At 32.2% G+C, this 22,982-nt stretch overlaps 1 protein-coding gene across 7 annotated transcripts in view; it reads right to left on the bottom strand.

Annotated features, from left to right (window-relative positions):
* Nucleotides 1–22,982, bottom strand: part of LOC138714650 (myelin regulatory factor) — a 472,560-nt gene that overhangs the window by 183,320 nt on the left and 266,258 nt on the right. The window contains exons 1-2 of one of the 7 annotated variants that reach the window (XM_069846710.1): nt 16,384–16,641; nt 14,479–15,364 (exon numbers count right to left, since the gene is read on the bottom strand). The exons of 1 other annotated variant lie outside the window; for it this stretch is intronic. In XM_069846710.1, coding sequence (XP_069702811.1) covers nt 14,479–14,611 — 133 coding nt within the window. In that variant the 5' untranslated portion in view covers nt 14,612–15,364; nt 16,384–16,641. Of the gene's footprint in view, nt 1–14,478; nt 15,365–16,383; nt 16,642–22,982 lie in introns of those variants that run through there. 5 more of the 7 variants (XM_069846708.1, XM_069846706.1, XM_069846707.1 and 2 more) reach the window with 5 other exon arrangements.

Raw genomic sequence — 22,982 nt, 5'->3', positions numbered from 1 at the left:
TTTTTCACCCATTTAGCATTTATTTATTTCCTTATTTATTTACTTATTTATTTGCCTATTTATTTTTTTTCACTCATTTAAGCATTTATTTATTTGCTTATTTATTTATTTACTTATTCATTAATTATTTTATTTATTTATTTATTTATTTATTTGCCTATTTATTTATATCTTTATTTATTTACTCATTTATTCATTGTTTTATTAATTTGCCTATTAATTTATTTATTCACTTACGCATTTATTTATTATTTTATTTACTTATTTGTTTAATTAATTATTCATTCATTTACGCATTTATTTATCATTTTATTTATTCATTTATTTGTCTATTTATTTATTTCTTCACTCATTTAAGCACTTATTTATTTGCTTATTTGTTTATTTATTTATTCATTTACTTATTTATCATTTTATTTATTTGTTTGCCTATTTCTTTATTTACTTATTTATTTATTTACGATTTTATTTATTTGCTTATTTATTTATTTATTATTTTATGTATTTACTTCCTAATTATTTATTTATTCATTTATTTGCTTATTTATTCATTCATTCATTTACGCATTTATTTATTATTTGATTTATTTATTTGCTTATTTATTTATTTTTTCATTTACTTATTTATTTATCACTTTATTTATTTATTTGCCTATTTATTTACTCCTTTACTTAACTATTTATTCATTCATTTATGAATTTATTATTTTATTTATTTATTACCTTATGCATTTATTTATTCATTCATTTATGAATTTATTATTTTATTTATTTATTACCTTATGCATTTATTTATTCATTCATTCCTTTACGCATTTATTTATTCATTTACTTATTTATAATTTTATTTATTTGTCTATTTATTTACTTATTTTATTTATTTATCTCTCTATTTGCTTATTTATCTAATCGTATTCCAAAGTATAGACATACGTAAAAGCACCTTCTTCACATAAATAGCTTTACTGCAAAAATAAATAACAGTAACTAAACAAAACACAATGCGTACAGCAGAATTTATAATATGTAGACCTACAATGAAAAATCAGTATTGGAGAGCAAGACTGCCAATGACTTCAGTGTTAGATGCAGCACATTACAACAACAATGACAAATCAAAATGTAATACTCGAGAAAAGTAGCTACCATACTTACACTAATAGGCCTGCAACGGCACGTAGGATACGTCACCCAGTTTACGAAATGAAACTTCAGTTGTGTTAGTTTGGATGTTTTATTTTTGTTTCGCATTACAAATGGAGAGTATGGGTCTATGGTAAGAGAAGAAATTTATAAAGGACATGCAATATATTTTCTCTTCATATGAAGTGACATTCCGAAATTACTCCAGTTCACAAAAAAAAAAAAAAAAAAAAAAAAAAAAAAAACTATGCCTCACTCAGTATTGTAGAACTCGCGATTAAAAATCAAACGAGTGGTCGCACAGGTCTGCAGCTGCTCTCGATACCGACATATTACTGAGAGAGGCTCCGTGGCTAGGCTAATTTTATATGCAATTTCCGCGCTCTCATGCCCGTAGCGAGGGGAGGTGGCGTCATTGGGTATGGTCACACAAGTTGCATTGATTCATGGCCTAACTATTGATAACATTAGAATTCGGCTGTGGTTTATACTGTTGTTATAATAAGCGTTGGAAATTGTGATATTTTTTGTTTCACCACGGATCCCGGAAAGGGTGTTCATACTCGGTGCGAGAAAAGACGTATTGTGTGTCATAAAAAGAAGTGATTTTGCGCTTGACTCAAAAGTTACTGATCTTGAAAATAAATGCAGTGTAAAATGAAATTCAGCATCCATTCCAATCTCGTCAAGGTCACGTGTTACAACACCAATGCCAGAAACAGCTTATACTCGGGTACAGGGAACAATATTACACCTGTGAGTAGTGAAGTGTGGAACAGAAGACAGCCGTTGCTATGGTTACGTGTAGGCAGCAGCTGCTGAATATAGCTACTTCACAAGGTTATGCTAACCCAGAGAACTCCTAGGAAGGATACAGTTGGTTGGCTTTATCATTTGTGTAAACTGAATGAAATAGGAACGTTATCCAATGCATAAGTTGTAAAGAGAGGCCCATCAAACTGTGTCAAAGTGGAAACGAAAGAAATGCGCTTGCAAATATTTTATTTAGATCAATTTGCACACATATGCAATGTCTATTCTAATACCTACGCATTATGGACCAACAAGACAATGATATGGTGCGTGAAAAAAGGGCGTAAGTCAGAAATTTAATGGTTTGGCGTTATGATCTCCATATGGACAAAAAAAAATGTATTTTTTCAGATGGCATAAAGCGTATATTTATTTATTTATTTATTATTTTGCTAATAATTGTAACATAAAATATAATATATACAGAAAAACTTTAGCTCGCCCCTGAAAGAGTAGAACTCCTGAATTGAAATTAATAAGACGTATACAATACAATTTGTCTTATGTCTACTGTGAAATTATAGTATATAAATTTAAATTTACAATTTTTATAAAATCCATACATAACTTTTTAAATTTAATACTAGAACTATTAGAATTGACAAGGTTAGGACACTTAGGATATTTAAATATAAATTTGTTATATATCCTTGTGCCTAAATTAATACTATGATTAAATACTGTAACAGTATTGCATTTTGGTTCAAACAATCTTAAAGAATTCATACCTTTCGTTTCATAACTATGAGAATACAATTCAAAATTATTTCGATTTTTATGTATGAATTTTATTAATACAATATAATAAATTTGTCTTATGTTAAGTACATTAAAGTCTAGAAACAAATTTTGAGATGGAAAATCAATAGGTTTATGAAGACATATTTTAATTATTTTCTTCTGTAATAAATAAAGTGGATTTAAATGAGCTAGCCCATCCCATAATTCCATACATAATTACGGTACCAATTGAAATAAATTTAAATATATTGTGCGTAATAAACTTATTGACAAGTAATTCCTCAATAAAACAAAATAATATACTATTTTACGTCATTTATTACAAAGATAATTAATGTGTTGGTTCCATTTTAAATGATTATCGAAAATTATGCCTAAATACTTAACTTCAGAGGACTCTTTAATAATCGGACATTTACACTGTATAAGACAACAATCAGAATTATGTAATTTAATACTTAATATAGATGTAGGAGGTTTGTTACATTTTTCAGATAATGACAATGGAATAATTATGGTTTTATTTTCGTTGATAGAAAGATAATTTACGTCAAACCATTTTTTTTATTAATTTAAGTCCATTATGTCTGTCCACTTCCATAGTGATGTATAGCTTTGGATTTCTAGCTCATAATAATTTTGGACCCCATTTAAAAATTTGCTTTTGCTCTACTCAAAACTTGCAATTTGTGACTTAAGCCCTTTTACACAGCACCATGTACTCCTAAATAGCGCTAATGCAGAATTTAAAAACAAATTTTGTGTTGTTCCAATACTCCAAATATATATATATATATATATATATATATATATATATATATATATATATAGTGAATAGTGATGAGACTCGCATTCGGGAGATCCTGGGTTCAAATCCGGTGGCCGACCAATCTTACTGGAGTTTTTCATGGTTTCCCTCAGTCACAAAGGCAAATGCCGGATAGGAACTTTGCATTCCATGATTCATCACCGACTTAATCACCAATATCTTAAATATTAAAACAAAAATCTAAATCAGTTACGTGAACACGGTCATCTATAAACACACGGAAACAGAAACTCGACAATAGTCAACGGTCTACTGATATACCCACAGATCCTACATACGCGATATGACCACACACATGTTAAAGCGTGTGTAAATAGAGTACAAAAAAAATAACTGCTAAGGACGACAAAATAAACAACAGTTCAGATACCAGAAATACATAATAGTAATTTATGCTACAAGAAAGTAAAGTAGGATTTTATACACGAGAAGAATATTTAGCTTGCGCCTCGGACGATAATTTCCAATAATAATAATAATAATAATAATAATAATAATAATAATAATAATAATAATAATAATAATAATAATAATAATAATAATAATAATAATACCTAACAATAATAATAATAATAATAATAATACCTAATAATAATAACAATAATAATAATACCCAACAATAATAATAATAATAATAATAATAATAATATACGCCTCGGACGATAATTTCAAATAATAATAATAATAATAATAATAATAATAGTAATAATTAATAATAACAATATACGCCTCGGACGATAATTTCAAATAATAATAATAATAATAATAATAATAATAATAATAATAATACCTAATAATAACAATAATAATAACAATAATAATAATAATACCTAATAATAACAATAATAATAATAATAATAATACCTAATAATAACAATAATAACAATAATAATAATAATAATAATAATAATAATAATAATAATAATAATAATAATAATAATAATAATAATAATAATAATAATAATAATGTATAATACATTATTTTATTCAATAAAACTTTTAATAAATCGTTATAGCTACGCTACAGCATCGAGTAGCTAAAATAAAACTAGAAGTATCCATTTATTGTTTCTAGCAACGGTATCATGAATATAAACGATAACTTCATGCATTAAATATCACCATAGCAACGGACTATTTTATTAGGAACTGTCGGATAAAAGTTTAGTTATTGTACTAAAAGGAAACGACACTCTGAAACTTGTTCAAAAGAACAAAATAAATTACTCATTTAAGTTCATGTACATTTTAGAATTACAATTCCAGCTTGTTGAATTATTCAGTATTTCGTGGTATATGCTTTCCCTGCTTCATGTCAATAATCCTTGAACACTGGTAGATGTATACAAAAATACAGGGTGATCCGTTTGAGTATGGATAAAATAAAAACACCGTAAAACATTTACTACTGAACTTTATTTGTTGAAACTTTGTGCATACAACACTGAAAGATGGGAGATTCCTCAGAGCTCAACATGACCCCCATTGCGCACCCTGCACAACTCATAACGGTGATGCAATTCAGCCCATGTCCGTTGTAACATAAGAGGGGTGATTTGTTGAAAAGCTTGAGTAATTTTTACTCTGAGATCATCAATGTTCCTGGGTTTCTGTGAATAGACAATGTCTTTAACAAAACCCCACACTAAGAAGTCAGGAGGGGTTAGATCTGGGAGTTTGGGGACCAAGCCAAGAGATAGCTGCTTCTCGTACTTTATTTCACCTGCAATCTCCTGCATGTTTATTTTTTTAACACAGAACCTGTTTCTACAAATGTCCGATACCACAACATTATGGAATCGTATTTAGGTACATTACGCACACCATACTCACTATAACTTTGAACTCTTTTAACACTCCCAAATTTAGCATACCAAAGAACACATTGTCCCCGCTGTTGATTTGTAGTAGCCATTTAATCATCTACGATTTTCATTTGTCCTTTCAGATTATGCATTGTTGATTGTCATATATGGAAACTCCCATCTTTTAATCATAATATAATCAGCAAGAAATTTTTCCTACTATCATAATAGCTTTATAATAATAAATTAAAATTATTCATACCCAAACGGATCAGACTGTATATCAAATGACGTTCTTTTGTTCGTCGATTGTAATCACATGTTTTCGAATAATGATGATGATGATGATGATGATGATGATGATGATGAATTTTTCAGTTATCCAGTTCTCTTAATACACATAGCAATAAAAACATTTTATATGTTTTAATTAAATAAAAAAAAACTATTTTTAACAATACATCATTCGTTGCATTCAAATTTTAAACTCCTGTTCCAATTCGTCAGTTACCTACTTTGAAACACAAACAAAACGTTTATTAAGGAGAAATATTCATTTGTTTGAAAGGAATGCAGGGGTCTAACAAGCAGGTACACTTATAGTAACAGCAGCCAAATTACGCTACTAACAAGCAAATTATAATATTTCTAACCTCTTTTCTAGTGCCCCTACTCCATAATTGAAATAAGGGTCAAAGAGAATATTATGCTTCCCCAAAGATTACAGCAAACAAAAACATCCTAACAACAAATTATGTGTCATTGTCTCCTTTCCTTTCAAGGGAGAAAAAAATTGAATGAAGGGTTTGAGATGGGTTAAAATTTTAAAAGATAGAAACACACATTTTTATAGATCAGAAAATGGTATTTTTCCCGAAGGAGAAGGCAAAGCAAGAGGCAGGTAGAGTTTAATGAAGAAAATGATAAGTTAGTACGTAGAATAGCTTCCACGCTCCTTTAACCCCAATATCTTAACTTCTAATCCCGTCTATGGAATGCAAATTTGTCCTGTATTGTTCAAAGTGAGGGTGTGCCTTCGGGACGATTCCATGTCACCAGTACTTCACTGTTTCCGTACAATATAAGGTCGAAAAATAAAAAAGTAATTAAGAAAGGAAAAGTCAAATTAACCATTTATCATCGCTCTAAGAAGATGTACAGCAGCCCTCGTCAAACCTTCCCAATTAAGAAACACTTTAAAGAATTTTAAAAAATCGTGTCGACGGCCACAGATTATAATCTGTTAAAATACATTTCTTATATAAAACCACTCATATGTCTTTACATAAAGGCTTTAAATTACCTATGTTGTTAAAAAACTATCAAATTAATGTGAATTAAGTAGTTGTAAAATATTACTCAGCTAAATTATTACATTTTTAACGTGAAATGTTGACATTCGAGAAATATGTTCACACTTTTTGCTAATACGATGACGTCATTAATTACAGTAGCACTTGCAGACTGAAATTACGACCGATAAAACATAGGGGAGAGTCGGGTAGTATCGGACATCGGGTAATATCGGACAGTGAGTTTCTTTCATCTACCACACGATGATAGTACCTGATTGACATGGTTACGTTTCAGTAATGTCGCATAGAGAAACGTACCCATGTCATTCAGGTACTACCATATGGTGGTAGATGAAAAAAACGCACTGTCCGATACTACCCGACGTCCGATACTACCTGACTCTCCCCTACAGGAAAAACAAACGAATGTGTCATAATTTGAAGAGTCCACTGCAAGAATGATGGATGTCATTTGGAATACATTTTGCAGGAGAAGCAAATGAAAGTTTGAAATGCTTAGCGCTGAAAGCTTAATTGTGATTTTCCGATCATTACTGGACAATGACTATCAGTGTTAATGCCATGTAACTCTCTATGTACATTCTATATGTCTTAAGATATGGTGTCGACCTGGGTGGCAAGTTGCTATAGCGCTGGCCTTCTATGCCCAAGGTTGGGGGTTCGACCCCGGGCCAGGTCGATGGCATTTAAGTGTGCTTAAATGCGACAGGCTCATGTCAGTAGATTTACTGGCATGTAAAAGAACTCCTGCGGGACGAAATTCCGGCACATCCGGCGACGCTGATATAACCTCTGCAGTTGCGAGCGTCGTTAAATAAAACATAACTTTTAACTTTCTTAAGATATGGTTCATTTTCGACAAGAAAGTGACTCTTCAATTCATTTTTTTATGTGTAAAAGCTTAACGAAACATTCAACTTAATTTTAATTTAATCGAAAATTATTTGTGCACAAATGGGGGTGATTAATAAATTCAGGGAGTATAACGACAGAAATTATTAATTTAACATGGTCTAAACTGTGGTATTAATTTCGAAATAAATCAAATTTTCTATAATGACACATTATTATTGAATACAATTTCAGTCAACTCACTGGCGTCATATTGATGTATGAATCGTTTCGACTATCAATTGCATTGTTGTCTCTAGACTAGACCGCATGGAATGAGGAAGCGATTATGAAGTATGTAAGGAGAAGGTTCCGCCTTGTTAAATTTAAATGCGGAGAGTATGAAAACGGGAATGAAAAGAAATATAAAACTTTTATTTAAAATCTCAAACATTCTTGCAATCCCAACCATGCTCACATTAACAATCACAAAAAGCAGAAAAGTTTCATGGAATTATAACGATTCGATGAATTGAGTCACTTTTAACATAATAATTTCACATTGCGCTCTACCAAATTATTACCTGATGGTTTGAGAAACGTTTCCATACGATATAAATCTCTGGTACGCCACATCAGCATGCATTCCTTAATCTAAGGTCACACACTTCACAGTGCTATTAAACTGTGACTTTCGCTTGGGAAAGAGAAGCTGTTTTACCACACGAAATGTTCTTAATTTTACTGAATCGAATTAAAGGCGTGTTAAAATTCCAATTTACAGTTTTGCTGTTCCAATGCGACAACTCATCATACAGAGACAGGCCAAATATGAACATAAACACTTACATCAAATAATAGTATCGCTGTTACTGTTAAATGTAACAGTTGAAAGTAGTAAAAATTATCGCATCATGCTTGACACATCATAAATTAGCGTCATGGAAACCAGGCCTTGGTAGTCTTTTTTTTTATACGTACAGATTTGAAGTAATAAAAGATAACGCGAGAATAGGTCTATAACCTTAAAATTTATTCTCAGTGATAAGATTGTATTGTAATATCTGCATATAAAAGAAAAATACAGTATATCACACTTCAGTATTTAATGCTTTATTATTGATAAATGTTGCTATGGTTGCGCATATTATTATCGGTTCTCTGGAGTTTCATTTTACGGAAAATTAATTCTACTCCAATCTTTTGAACTAAAATATTCAAATTTTTATACCAAGTCGCTAAGTAACTAATTTCTTAGAACAATTTGATTTTAAGCAGTCATCAATTTATTCTCATTTATCCTAAAATAACAAATACTAGCCGAGTGAGATGACACTGGTCTCGCATTTTGAGGTCCCGGGTTCGATTCCCGGTCACGGCCAATATGGTCAAGATTTTTACATGGTTTTCCTGAACTGAATGTAACTAATTTTCAGTTAAATAAAGGCGAATGCCGGATTGAACTCCAATTACCACGAAATAATAGATATAGTACAATAGACACCAGCATTAATAGATACAGTGCGATAGTAACGAGCATTCCCAACAATAAACTACAGAAAGTCGCCATATGATCTAGGAGTTAAAGCGACTATGATAAATAAAGCTAAAAAAATAAATCCTGTTACGTAATGTTAGACATAATAGCCCTACAAGTATGAACGCAAATTAAACGCATTGAAAACAACAGTTACTAATATAAATTATATGACTAAGGAAAATATTTGACGCATAGTTACCTGGACGGATGCTTTTTGCGATACATTTCGTTCTAAAAAATCATATACACTGCAATAATACTATCACACAAGATGTGTATCAACAATGTTACATTTCCAGGGGTGAAGAAGAAACAAAACGCTAATTTTCAATACAAAAATATATGAAGTATGAATGAGAAATTATGTTGACTATTACACTCTTACTACGTCATACTACTTTTGACCAATAAAACGGTACGAAAGGACGTATTTCAACCAATCATGGCTGCTTATCGCACAATTTTATCGCGTCCCTAGCATTTGTTTAATTTTATCGCGTCCCTAGCATTTGTTTCTTTGTTTGCCAACAATTGAAACTACGCTGGTCTGGACGTCAAAAAAATATATATATACTGTATATAAAATTACAAACCACTCCAGTCGATATACAGCAGTTTCAAATATGACTCGCATTGGCATTCAAGAACAAGAATTAATAAAAATCACTGATCATACCTATGCATCTTCTGAAATCCGATTTACAAATAAATGAAGAGCACCATTCGGAAATCCTGAATAAGTTGAATACACCATGTAGGCCTAAATCAACGAGTTCCACTTCTATTACGCACACGTCCAATATAACATCAATTGAACCACCAACCACATTCAAATTTGAAAATTGTACATTCAATAATTATTCATTTTAAAATTATTCATTCGGAAATCCTGAATAAGTTGAATACACCATGTAGGCCTAAATCAACGAGTTCCACTTCTATTACGCACACGTCCAATATAACATCAACTGAACCACCAACCACATTCAAATTTGAAAATTGTACATTCAATAATTATTCCTTTTAAAATTATTCATTCGGAAATCCTGAATAAGTTGAATACACCATGTAGGCCTAAATCAAAGAGTTCCACTTCTATTACGCACACGTCCAATATAACATCAATTGAACCACCAACCACATTCAAATTTGAAAATTGTACATTCAATAATTATTCCTTTTAAAATTATTCATGTTTATTTTTTATGTCATCGTCGTTAATTAAAACTTTCCTAACACTTGTGCATATTAGTTAGGTTATGTTATAGCTTCTGCTATATGATATTATGGATAGTCACGTATCAGAGATTGTTTAATATTAAGATTTATTGAAAATCATCTGTCAAGTGACGTTGATTACTGGGATTCGGATAATTGAAGTGGAATGTTGCGTTTTAATAAAAATGAAACTGAATCAACAAAGCCTTCTTGACTAGTAACACTGCCATCGTGTATAATAGATCGAGAACTTCTCGACGAGAAGGCATTGCTCACTACTGCCATCTAGCATGCATCTAGCGTAATATTTGTAATGTTGAGATGGTACAATAATACATTTGAAGACAGTTGTATTTTCGTAAGTCAATTAATATTTTATTGTATTGGAGTACTTCGTTACTTCTAATCGTGCAATAGTCAATTAAATCCCACTCGAGTTTTGATTTTCTCTAGATAAATCAAAACGTCTAGTGAGATTACTGTTGATAATAACTCATACACCAATTCACAAATGGAGAATAAGAATTAGGTTAAATTTCAACTAATCAGAGCCACCTATAACTGTAGTACTATCGACATCATATCATTGCTTTTGTCTCATCACTGATGATTCGTAATTATTCTCATAATTCGATGAGAAATGACGTAACCTAATTACCATTAAACTCAGAAATAATTAACATTGTTTTCCTTAGCATAAACTATACCCAAAAAGTTAGTTTTCTTAGTACATCAGCATTAGGCCTATAAACAGTCTTTATTGTTGCTCAAAATTGTTTATAAAATGACATTTTATGGCGTGCATGCAATAAAATTGCCATACCAACAATTACATCATTAACTAGTTTGTATTTATAACAATTATATGCCATAATATCATTATTAATTAAAATAAAGAAATTTCTAAACGAAAATAAACATTAATTTTATTAATCAACAACACAATATTCTTTATCTCGGTGTTATTTATACTCGCTTTAACATCTTTGGTCATATCGCGAGTTAATCTTTGGTTGAAATCCGAAGGCCTGTATACTATTGTTGAGACTGATTCTATTGTTGTGAACTAGATGGCGTCTGTATATGTATGACTGATTTGTTATGAATATGATTTCGGTGATGAATGAGGCCGGTGATTGTCAGGGATGTTGTGGCCCGAATTTCCTGGCATTTGTCTTACGGTTGAGGAAAAACCCGACCGGGAATCGAACCCTGGCCCTCTGCGTAAGAGACCAGCATGCTGACCCCTACACCACAGAGGTGGTCAACACAATATTACTTAATATTAATTAAAAATACGAGTGAAATGTAAAATTTAATCAACTGACCTGTTCCGATAGATTTGCCAGAATCAGAAACACAGCTTCTAAAATGTCTTTCATTTTCTTACTCTCCAACCATTTAATAAATTTCTTCTGCTCTCTGCCATAGCCTTCACGACATTTTTCGGCGGAATTAAACCCAATTCTGCTTTATAAGCTTGTTATAAAATATCTGTTGGTAAATTTAATTCCATATTTAGCAAAAATGTCATTAAATGCAACGAACCAAACAATGACGTCACGAGTGTATTGCAAGCTTTTGTTTCAGAGTAACTGATCAGAAAACTGATAACTCATTTACCCATTTCGTTTTTATTAATTATGTTGTACAGAAACTACAATATGAAATTAATTTATGATGTTAAAATATTATTTTATTCGTCAAAATTAGAAAACTCGCTGCGCTCGTTACAAAATATTGATTCATGGATTAAAGTATACCATTATAAACAAGCTTCATAATGTAATGTAATCTCCATAATTGTACATTTAATTAGATTTTTAGACAGTCGTTTCATAATGACGAACTTTTCGATTCTCATTTTAGTATCGAAAAGTCATTGATTTCCGCATCCATAAATTAGTGTGCTTAGAAGTAAATTTCCGTGCCTAAAAGTACTTTTAAGCACGCTAATAAGAAATACTGAAAACATAAATTCCAACTATTTATTTATTATAAATATTCACAACATCAAAACAATCACCATAGCCTACTACATATCCGAAGGCCGTGAAATCTATCTCTTTCTATACGAATGTAACACTCTTTCGTCTTTAACATCAGAAGTTCACCATTGGGAGAGAACGAATCAATAATTTCATTATCTTTAAAATATGAATATATTAGGGATTCTCGAGTAACTGTCTAAAAAATCTTGTAGCCTTTGAAACACGTGCGAAACTAGCGTTTTAAGCACTCGCCATATTGTCCATTTCCACGTCGGTTCAGTGGACAATTTTCACTTCTCGTGCTTAAAACGCTATCATTTCACAACTTTTTGCATAAATAGTTATTTTTGCTTTTTAAATTTCACTCTTTTTAATAGATTCAAATCTGAATATTTACATTATTATTATAATGTCCAAACGTTCTGTTTTACAGCGTTATTATTATTATTATTATTATGTTTATAGTACACAAGAACATAATTTCAGCATTTAAAATGAATTAAATGACTTCATTTCCTATACGATGTTATATTTATGTACGTAGGCCTATATTTATTTATTTATTTATTTATTTACCTATTTATTTATATATCCATGTATTTAGTTATCTATTTCATTTATTTGTTTGCTTATTTATTTATATACTTATTTACAGACTCAAGCTGAACATAATGTACAATTTTAAATACCTGAGTAAGGGGGACAGGTTTTAACCGAGACATCCTATGACCATTATGACGACAGAAGAAGCTGTCGAAGATTGCTTCACATTAATAATTAGGGTCCCTCCGTTATTATTATTATTATTATTATTATTATTATTATTATTATTATTATTATTATTATTATTATTATTACACCATTTTTCTATTGTCGCAACATCTAATCTTTCGTATTCTCTTTAGTTAAAAGGAGACGTTCAATAAAAAATTTGCACTATCAAATAACTTCAATTTAAGGGACGCAGATGGTGAAATTTTACATTTTTTTTTTTTACTTCATGCACAATTTTAATTTTTGTATGTAGAAATATCATTGCTACAACAACTTAAAAATTGTGTATCCAAATTTTTAAAAAGAAAAAAAAAGGATACAGTAATTCAATAAATTCTATATATCTCAGCCATTTTTTAAGATAATTCAAAATATTTGAAATATTTTACTCCTAAAAGTACGCTCTTTAAAATGTCTAGAGCACAATTTTGATGTGGCTTTCAAAACCTTAAGTTAAACAAAAACATTTTAACAATGAATTTAAGAGATACGCTTTTAAAGAAATATGGAGGAATATTTTTGAAATGCAGCCAAATAACAAATTTCTATTCCAGAGAAACAATTTGCTAATGTATTTTTATAATTCATTTTGTTTTCAGATAAATCTAGTTCAATATAATAAAAGTTTCAAGTTCAATCTATAAGATTGATCTATTTTGCAAATGTTTATTTGCTATAACATTTTATATGGAATATTAACGTTTTCGCCTTTTCGGCATCATCAGATATTGTTAAGAAACACGAAATATAAACCTTGAACAAATTAAAATGTACATAAGTATCATGCATGACAAAATGGACTTTCATGAGTTTTATGCAGTTATGCCTTATTAATGAAAAAGGTTTATTTTAAAAAATATTTCCAGGAAAAACGTAAATTTTGTCCATTTTGTCATGCATAATACTAAGTACATTTTAATTTGTTCAAGGTTCAGATTTCGTGTTTCTTAACAATATCCGATGATACCAAAAAGGCGAAAACGTTAATATTTCATATACAATGTTATAGCAAATAAACATTTGCAAAATAGATAAATCTTATAGATTGAACTTGAAACTTTTATTATATAGTTTACTAATGACCTAGAGAAAGTGTGTACTAAATAGCATGCACGCAGCATTAACAGTTCCGAAGATACATAACTTTTTTGCATGGAATAAAGCAAAAAATTACAGTTACGGGGAATTACAATCAATGTTTAATTTCATTTAAAAACCCTTTGCACCAGAGCTTCAAAAATGGAGCCACAGAAGTTCTCAAGGCCATAAATACGCATAAAATTTCATGTACTGTAATGAATTTTCCACTTACCAAAGAGAATTAAAAAAAAAAACTGAAAATGTAATTTTACTGTATATACAGTATTTAATTAATATACTGAGGAAAGAATGTTGAGTATCGAATATTAAAAATAGGCCTATTTAATTACCGTATTATTTATATTTAAAAATCTACAGAAATGATCATAAGACAGACCTGGTGTTTGATGCGCCAGACGTCGGGCATCGATGACGAGACGCTGACCGCCGGCGACGGACGCTCTATCTGTGGAATCGGCGCCTCCCCCACCGCCGCCGGTATCGTCGGCAAGGGTCCACGAATATTCCATTCCACCGAGCTATCCAAGTTTCCAGTACCCAGTGATCACACAAACAGTTCAGGAACACACATTATATCGCGTCGTCTATAGTCATTGGCAATACGATTAACTCTCTTCCAGTTCTTTATCTTTACTGTTAACTGAATCTACAATGTAGCTTGGAAATCGGCAAATAAAATGTTATTTAATGCGTTTACACATACTGCACAGGTGTAGAATCCAGAAGGCGCAGAACAATGCACTGTTTCTCACTGTATTGTCAATGTATTTCATTTATTCTTCCTTTCTTGTCTTTACGATTATCAACTGTTTTGCAAACTGTCACACGCAAAATTGTCCAACGTTCCTAGTAATTACACTTAAACGTATTTTATTTGCGATCTTCGATTGTCTTTTTATTTAGAATTCGATCTTCATATGTCCACAGATATTGTTTACAGTTTTCAATTATTCATTTCTACAAAAAAAAAAATGAAACACTAAAGTTTTATTTCTCGGTCGCAAATTCATTGGCAACGCTTAAATCCACAAACAGAGGAACATCGGCTTTTGATGCACTGCGAATATTCCTCCAACGTTCAGTATATAATTTCGAAATCACCATCTTTACAGATATGACAAATAGCTTTTACTTTCACTAACCACAAATCATTTTGGTAGTAATGAATAAACTGTCTCATGGAATTATCATAGTCATTCCATTTTTCATCCCGTTCTATTACATTTCAATTTGTATTCTTCTCAAGGACCCCGTCAGTCATGCTGATGGATAGACAAGAATATTAATGTATACGCACCTAACAAAGTTCAACATTCTGTGGTTATCCCGTAGCCTACGTGTCATCAGGCTTCAAATATATACAGATTATTATTTTAAAATGAAATATTTTAATTACATATCAACATATGAACAAATTTTCTAATATACGAATAAAAACTCATTGTTTTATAAATTTATTTCGCAATTCTGAACTGAAAGCCAGCGTTTCACATGCATTATTAAATGGTATTACTACAAATGATAACTTCGAGATACTACACTCATTTTATTATAGTATTTTAAAACACCTCTCAACTTTTATTTATGTAACAAAAATTCTAAAAAATGAACGCTTTTGCAACTACAATACGCTTAAGAAGTTTCTTAACTTTTAACTTAGTGGGTGCTAGAGGCACTATTACAAGAAATATATATATATTAATTTCTGCAAGACTGTTTCTTTGATAGCTCTAAAATATTCAATCTATCTTGTGAGAAATCACATATATAAAGTAAATTAATAACACATTAATAATAATTATATTTCTTACGAAAACATTTTCATAAAATTGTACGTATTTACTAATACTTGTACATTTGGTATACTTTGTCCTTTAGGGCAACCCCTATTTTAGGAGGAAGTTTGTAAAATAAATAAAAATAAGATAAGTTGTCTACTGAATTTACAATCGCAATTGTATAATTAATTAATTTAAGTAATTTTAATTGTAACTAAATACGATATATTTTACGTAACTACAAACGAGATCAAAAAAGTCTAGTGTAGTGAATCTTACAAAACGCGTATCACGAAAAAGAAATACGTTTACTAACTCTAAATTATTTAAATATGTTTTGTTTAATGATTTGTGTATAAATCACGTAGAAACAGTAAAATGTAATACAAAAGCAGAACTAATACCAAGTAATTGTAGACTTATTATGTTTTGGAAATTATTACGTATATAATAAAACTTAAAGTAAAAAAAAAAACTTGTTTTAAATATAAAAATTTCCACACCACCACTAACAGTTCTTTTCTGAAGGGATGACAGCCCTTAAACCAGTCAAACGTTAGATGTCACTCCACAATCGCACTCACTTGCAGGACGACCGGCACATCTTGGTCGCGGAGATGTATGAATACTGAAAGTCCCACAAATATTTTGCACCAGCTCTCGCGCGATTAGCTATAAGAAGCGTGCTCTTTCTTTTTCTTTGCACAGTACGGTAAAGCGAAAGAAAAGAAGGCGTTACTTTACGTAGCACTTCCACTCACCGCTAGAGGCGCTAGTTACGTACTGATCTCGTCCATTCATTCACTTTATTCTCTCTGCTGCTCCCCGTTCCTGTCAAGTTCGCACGTCATGCAGTGACGAGGACCAATCGCGAGACGTCTAGCACAACGCCGGCCAATAGCGTGTGGTCACACAACTGCTTAAGGTCCAAACAAACGGTTCTGCTTTTTAATTTCTGATATGCTGATACGGTCGAACAGATCTATTTTACAGACATTAAAAGCACTGCCTATGTTCCCAGCCGGGACAGCGATTTGACGCTTCGTGGCTTCAACAGCTGGTATAACAGCGATAAATAGCCAACAAATGTATGTATAATAATAATAATAATAATAATAATAATAATAATAATAATAATAATAATGATGATTTATTTAACCTGGCAGAGTTAAGGACATACGGCCTTCTCTAACACTCAACAAGGAGTAAAACTGCGTTACAAAAACACTACAAATTTACAAAGTACACTACAATTTTACACACAAAACTGAATAAGATAATAATAATAATAAAATGTAACCAACGAGTAAGTAGAAATCAGACATAATATATAACATACAGAAAGAAAGGAAAAAGCATAATAAAATGTGAACAGCACGTCAAAATAAATGAGACATTCAAGGTATAAAAAAATAAGACTATTATTGATGATAATAATAATAATAATAATAATAATAATAATAGTAGTAATAAAATAGTGCAGTACAAAGCATACAATGAATACAATATTTTTGAGTACACAAAGTAAGGAAAATTATGATTATATATAGCTCAACTTATCACATTATAGATATACCATTATCGGAAAATATGAAAACAAAAATATAAAATAAGTTAAATATCACTAGAACATAAAAAAATGTGAATACGTGGAAACATGCAATACAACACTTGTCATAATAGTAAGTTAGTTTGGCAACTCGTCATAAGATAATTTTCTAACTTGGATTTGAAAGATTTCAATGTTCGGCAGCCCTTCACTTCAGGCGGCAGAGAGTTCCAGTGACGAGAGATAGCAACAGTGAAAGATGAGGAATACAGAGATGATGTGTGAAGTGGGATGTATGAATGTATGTATGTATGTATGTATGTATGTATGTATGTATGTATGCATGCATGCATGTATGTATGTATTGCTCCTTACAGTTTAGTTTTAAACAATATAAGACATGTTTAGTCAGTAGTTCGAACATCATAAGTGACACCAATAAGACATCACTTGTGAGGCAACTAAGATAATGGAATATGTTACCCAGTTCCTTTTTCCCCTTCATTTCATACATCACTGACTAGTAACATATTAAAAGGAGTGCGTTATAGTAGGTTATTTTACGACGCTTTATCAACACCTTAGGTTATTTAGCGTCTGAATGAGATGCAGGTGATAATGCCGGTGAAATAACTCCGGGGTCCAGCACCGAAAGTTACCCAGCATTTGCTCATATTGGGTTGAGGAAAAACCCCGGAAAAAAACCTCAATCAGATAACTTGCCCCGACCGGGAATTGAACCCTGGTCACCTGGTTTCGCGGCCAGATGCGCTGACCGTTACTCCACAGGTGTAGACAGTGCGTTATATGGCAGTAAAAAATTTTAATAGCCTCCCTATCGATATAAAAAATGAAACTCAAAATATAAGATTATTTAGGGCCAAATTAAAGAAGTACCTAATTTCTCACGCCTTCTATTCTGTAGGTGAATTCATGACATTCAATAACGCTTAATGAAATTGATACTAAAACTTTGTGTTGTACTAGTAGACTATATTGTAAATCTCGTCTGTATATATTTCAACTAGACTGTGACTATAAATTAAGGGTGCTATTCATAGACATTTCGCAGCACGCGCTACGAGCGTACTAAGCTAACCCCGGCTATCCACTGGTTACTTGTACAGAATTCAAATCATGTCCTATCGCTAACACTGGTTTATGAATACGAAAAACGCTGATCATCCACCGGAAACCCGCGCTAAAAATGTCTATGAATACGGCCCTAAGACTTTATAATAGTATTAAGTTTTTTTAGTTGTTCCATATTATAGCTGTGAAGCAATGTACCAATACCATGGAATGTTAATAAATACAATACAATACAATACAATTACACTAATCAGATTTCAAACGCATAGAAACAAATTGTTCTTCCTCTGACACATCGATTAAATTCAAATGGTTAAACGATTAAATATTTTGATCGATCAACAGCACTAGTTTTAACACAGACTACCCACAATCCACTAAATCACTTCCAATAACTACCAGTCCTATCGTAAAACTTGCAGTATGCTTACATCAACATTACTAAAAACAGCGAATTACCTGTCAAATTCAAGCGGGACGTCATGACGTCATACACGTTCGAAGACTATCTCAAACAAAGTTCTAGCCTTGCGAAACCTAGGAAGCTGTTTCTCTCGATATTTTCGACTGTTTTTTTTAAGTGAAACACGATGTAAAGTTTGTAGATGGAATTCTGTTGCAGTAAACAAAACATAAAAGAAACCAAACATCACCATCCTCACCGCAGACAGTAAGCACTAAAACGTTGGCATGCGGGACGAGCGATGAAAATTCACATCTCACGTGAAGGCGGCACGCACTAATAACCAACACGAGAGACGATGGCTATCACTTTCCAGCTTCGCGCCAGCCGTGTGTGGCCGCCCTACACACGTTAGTTCTGAGTCAGTGGTAACGAAGACGTGTTTAATCCCATAAACTGCCTGCACTTTTTCCTCTGATGAAAACACGCCTATCTAAGGTTGGGTGTAACTCTGGGGAAGACAAAACAAGTGAACGAAGAATTATGGTGGTTCAGTCACTACGAGTGAATAGTCTCGGGGATGTTGAGGTAGGATAAAGGAAGAAAAAGTGAGAGGCGATTCATCGAATCCTCGAATTCTCTTAAGTTGCGGAAAACCTTATACTGTTCGTGATTATTATTGTGGGATGGTTGGGATTGTAAATGAAAGTACAGTACATTTCTTTTCATTAGTCTTCATTTTCCCTAAAGAAAGAAAGAAAGAAAAAAGGGAGGAAGGAAGAAAGAAAGGAAAAAGAGAGAAAGAAAGAAAAGAAGAAAGGAAAAAAGGGAGAGAAAGAAAGGAAGAAAAAAGGATAAAGGGAGGGAAAGGAAGAAGGACAAAAGGGGGAGAAAGAAAGAAAGGAAGGAAGAAAAAGGAAAAAGGGAGTGGAAAAAAGAAAGAAAGAAAGAAAAAAGGAAGAAAAGGAAAAGGGGGAGAAAGAAAGAAAGAAAGAAAGGAGAAAAGTGAGAGAAAGAAAGGAAGAAAAAAGGAAAAAGGGCAAGAAAGGCAAAAAGAAAGGAAGAAAGGAGAAAAGGGAGAGAAAGAAAGAAAGGAAAAAGGGAAAAAGGAGAGGAAGAAAGAAAGAAAGAAAAAAGGAAGAAAAGGAAAAGGGAGAGAAAGAAGAAACAAAGGAGAAAGGGAGAGAAAGAAAGGAAGAAAAAAGGAAAAAGGGCGAGAAAGGAAGACAGGAGAAAAGGGAGAGAAAGAAAGGAAGGAAAGAAGAAAAAGGAAAAAGGGAGAGGAAGAAAGAAAGAAAGAAAAAAGGAAGAAAAGGAAAAGGGAGAGAAAGAAGAAACAAAGGAGAAAGGGAGAGAAAGAAAGGAAGAAAAAAGGAAAAAGGGCAAGAAAGGAAGACAGGAGAAAAGGGAGAGAAAGAAAGGAAGGAAAGAAGAAAAAGGAAAAAGGGAGAGGAAGAAAGAAAGAAAAAAGGAAGAAAAGGAAAAGGGAGAGAAAGAAGAAACAAAGGAGAAAAGAGAGAGAAAGAAAGGAAGAAAAAGGAAAAAGGGCGAGGAAGGAACAAAGGAGAAAAGGGAGAGAAAGAAAGGAAGAAAAAAGGAAAAAGGGCGAGAAAGGAAGAAAGGAGAAAAGGGAGAGAAAGAAATGAAGGAAAGTAGAAAAAGAAAAAAGGGAGAGGAAGAAAGAAAGAAAGAAAAAGGAAGAAAAGGAAAAGGGAGAGAAAGAAGACACAAAGGAGAAAAGAGAGAGAAAGAAAGGAAGAAAAAGAAAAAAGGGCGAGGAAGGAAGAAAGGAGAAAAGGGAGAGAAAGAAAGGAAAGGAAAGAAGAAAAAGGAAAAGGGAGAGAAAGGAAGAAAGAAAGGAGAAAAGAGAAAGAAAGGAAGAAACAAAGGAGAAAAAGAACGGAAGAAGGGAAGGAAGAAAGGAAAAAAGGAAGAGAAAGAAAGGAAGAAATGAGGAAATGGGAGAGAAAGGAAGAAAGGAAAAAAGGAGAAAAGGGAGAGAAAGAAAGGAAGGAAAGAAGAAAAAGGAAAAGGTAGAGAAAGAAGGAAAGAAAGAAAGGAGAAAAGGGACAGAAAGGAAGGAAGAAAGGAGAAAGGAGAAAAGGGAAAGGAAGAAAGGAAGGAAGAGAAAGGAAAACGGGAGAGAAAGGAAGAAAGGAAAAGGGAGAGAAAAAAGGAAGAAAGAGAGGAAAAAAGGGAAGAAAGAAGGGAAGGAAGAAATAAAGAACTGAAGGAAGAAAAAAGGACGGAAAGGACGAAGGAAAGAAAGAAAAAAGGAAGAAAGAAAGAAAAAGTACAGTACCACTACCAGTGGCCCCGGTTACTCGGGGAAACATACTGTTTCGTGTTGACAATTGAAAGCGATTGGATATCGAAGGCATCATAATATATTTGTCGCATTGATTTAATATCCAGTCGGAAGCCTTTGTGTTGTGGTATATATTTTTTGCACGTATCAATACTTGCAATGTCAAGCATTGTTATCACGTTTCCGCTAAGAAGATCGTTCGTTCTTAGTTACAATTACCATTAATGATATATTTATTTCAACTCGCATCAATAAACTCTAGATACGGCAACGATGTTTCGTACTCCACGTGGAGTTTATATCGGCACGCCTATTAAAAATGCTAACGCATCATTGGTAGTTCATATGTTACTTACAGCTTCTTGTGGCTGGAGCAGTATCTGAGAAGGCCTATCCACTAAACAAACTCTTATCTTATCTCTTCAAAGGAAAGTGTCGTCTTTGATACCGGCTGGGTATCAATTGAACGCGGGCACTATGCCAGAAGGGTATCAACAATATTAATGTAGCGTTATTTAAATATTTTAATGGACTATCTTTATGTTTGGAAACAATCGTTTGAGAATTATAATGGACATGAGGAAGAATCAAAGAAATACCTTGTTACGTAGGAAAAATATTCCATATTTAAATCGCTGTAATGCTGATACGCTCTTCTGGCATGATGCCCTCGAAATGTTTTCGAAGAGAAAAGTCTGTCAATGGGACGAAATCTATTCAATGTGGATAAAATGAGGTGGCGATAATGGACTAGACCCTTTAATGGCGGAATAGGAAGGGTATGATAAGTTTACGTTTCCAGAGAAAATGTATCTAACAGGTTTTCTATCCGCCACAGATTTCAAAACTTATGCGTGGAATCGAACCTCGACTCATTTGGTAAGCCGCTGTCTGCTGGCAAGCATTACGGCCATCGAGGATCGATCATTGTGACGTCATGAAGCGCCTGCAACAGACGATTCAGCATGGACCTAACGGGCGTGAATTAACTTCACTATGCTACTTTCATTATAGAGGAAAGAAGTAAAGTCAAGGATGGACGTGTACACATTTTTTTTAACTTGTACAGTGTTGGCAACACCGTGAGAGTAACCAGGTACTGTGTGATGGGCATATTTTTTAATTACGAGTAATTTGTAAGTCTAATATTGGTTTAAACCCCTTCGAAGAGGAAAACGTAAAAATGAAAATGAAATTGTCCATAAAAGCTATTTAAAATGTCAGTGCAGAAATAACTTCTGTTTATTTTCGCGTAACAATCGTACCGGAAGTGAAGACACATTACACTTGACAGAGCCGAGAAGTATCACAACTACAGGACATGGATATAGCGCCAGTTTTGGTCCAAGAATATGAAAAAAAAAATCCTTTTCTTGAAAACATAAATGCTCATAAATTTAAACACAAAAATTTTAAATATATATATTTACGACTATTTCGTTTATATGACGTCATTCCATTTCCGGCCAATGAAGTGTAATGAAATTTTGAATTCCAACCAATCACAGTCATATATCGCGATAATTTCTGCAGCTAGATTTTTCACTATCAATTTATAGCATGGTCGTTCTTTTGTTTAATCAGTGTCGTCAACTGTTTCAACGTAAATCGATGAGCATGAATTCATTGTACTAAATAAAGCGCGAAATCCTACTTCCACATCTACATCTACATCTTCTAATTCCATGTCCATTGTAGCTAAAGAAAATGACACTCCTTCATAACAATTGTTCATTTAATTAATGTATTG

This window comes from Periplaneta americana, chromosome 15, assembly GCF_040183065.1.
Source record: "Periplaneta americana isolate PAMFEO1 chromosome 15, P.americana_PAMFEO1_priV1, whole genome shotgun sequence".
NCBI lineage: Eukaryota > Metazoa > Arthropoda > Insecta > Blattodea > Blattidae > Periplaneta > Periplaneta americana.
Note: the sequence above shows the minus strand (reverse complement) of the source record. Positions and strands in the feature narration are given on the sequence as shown.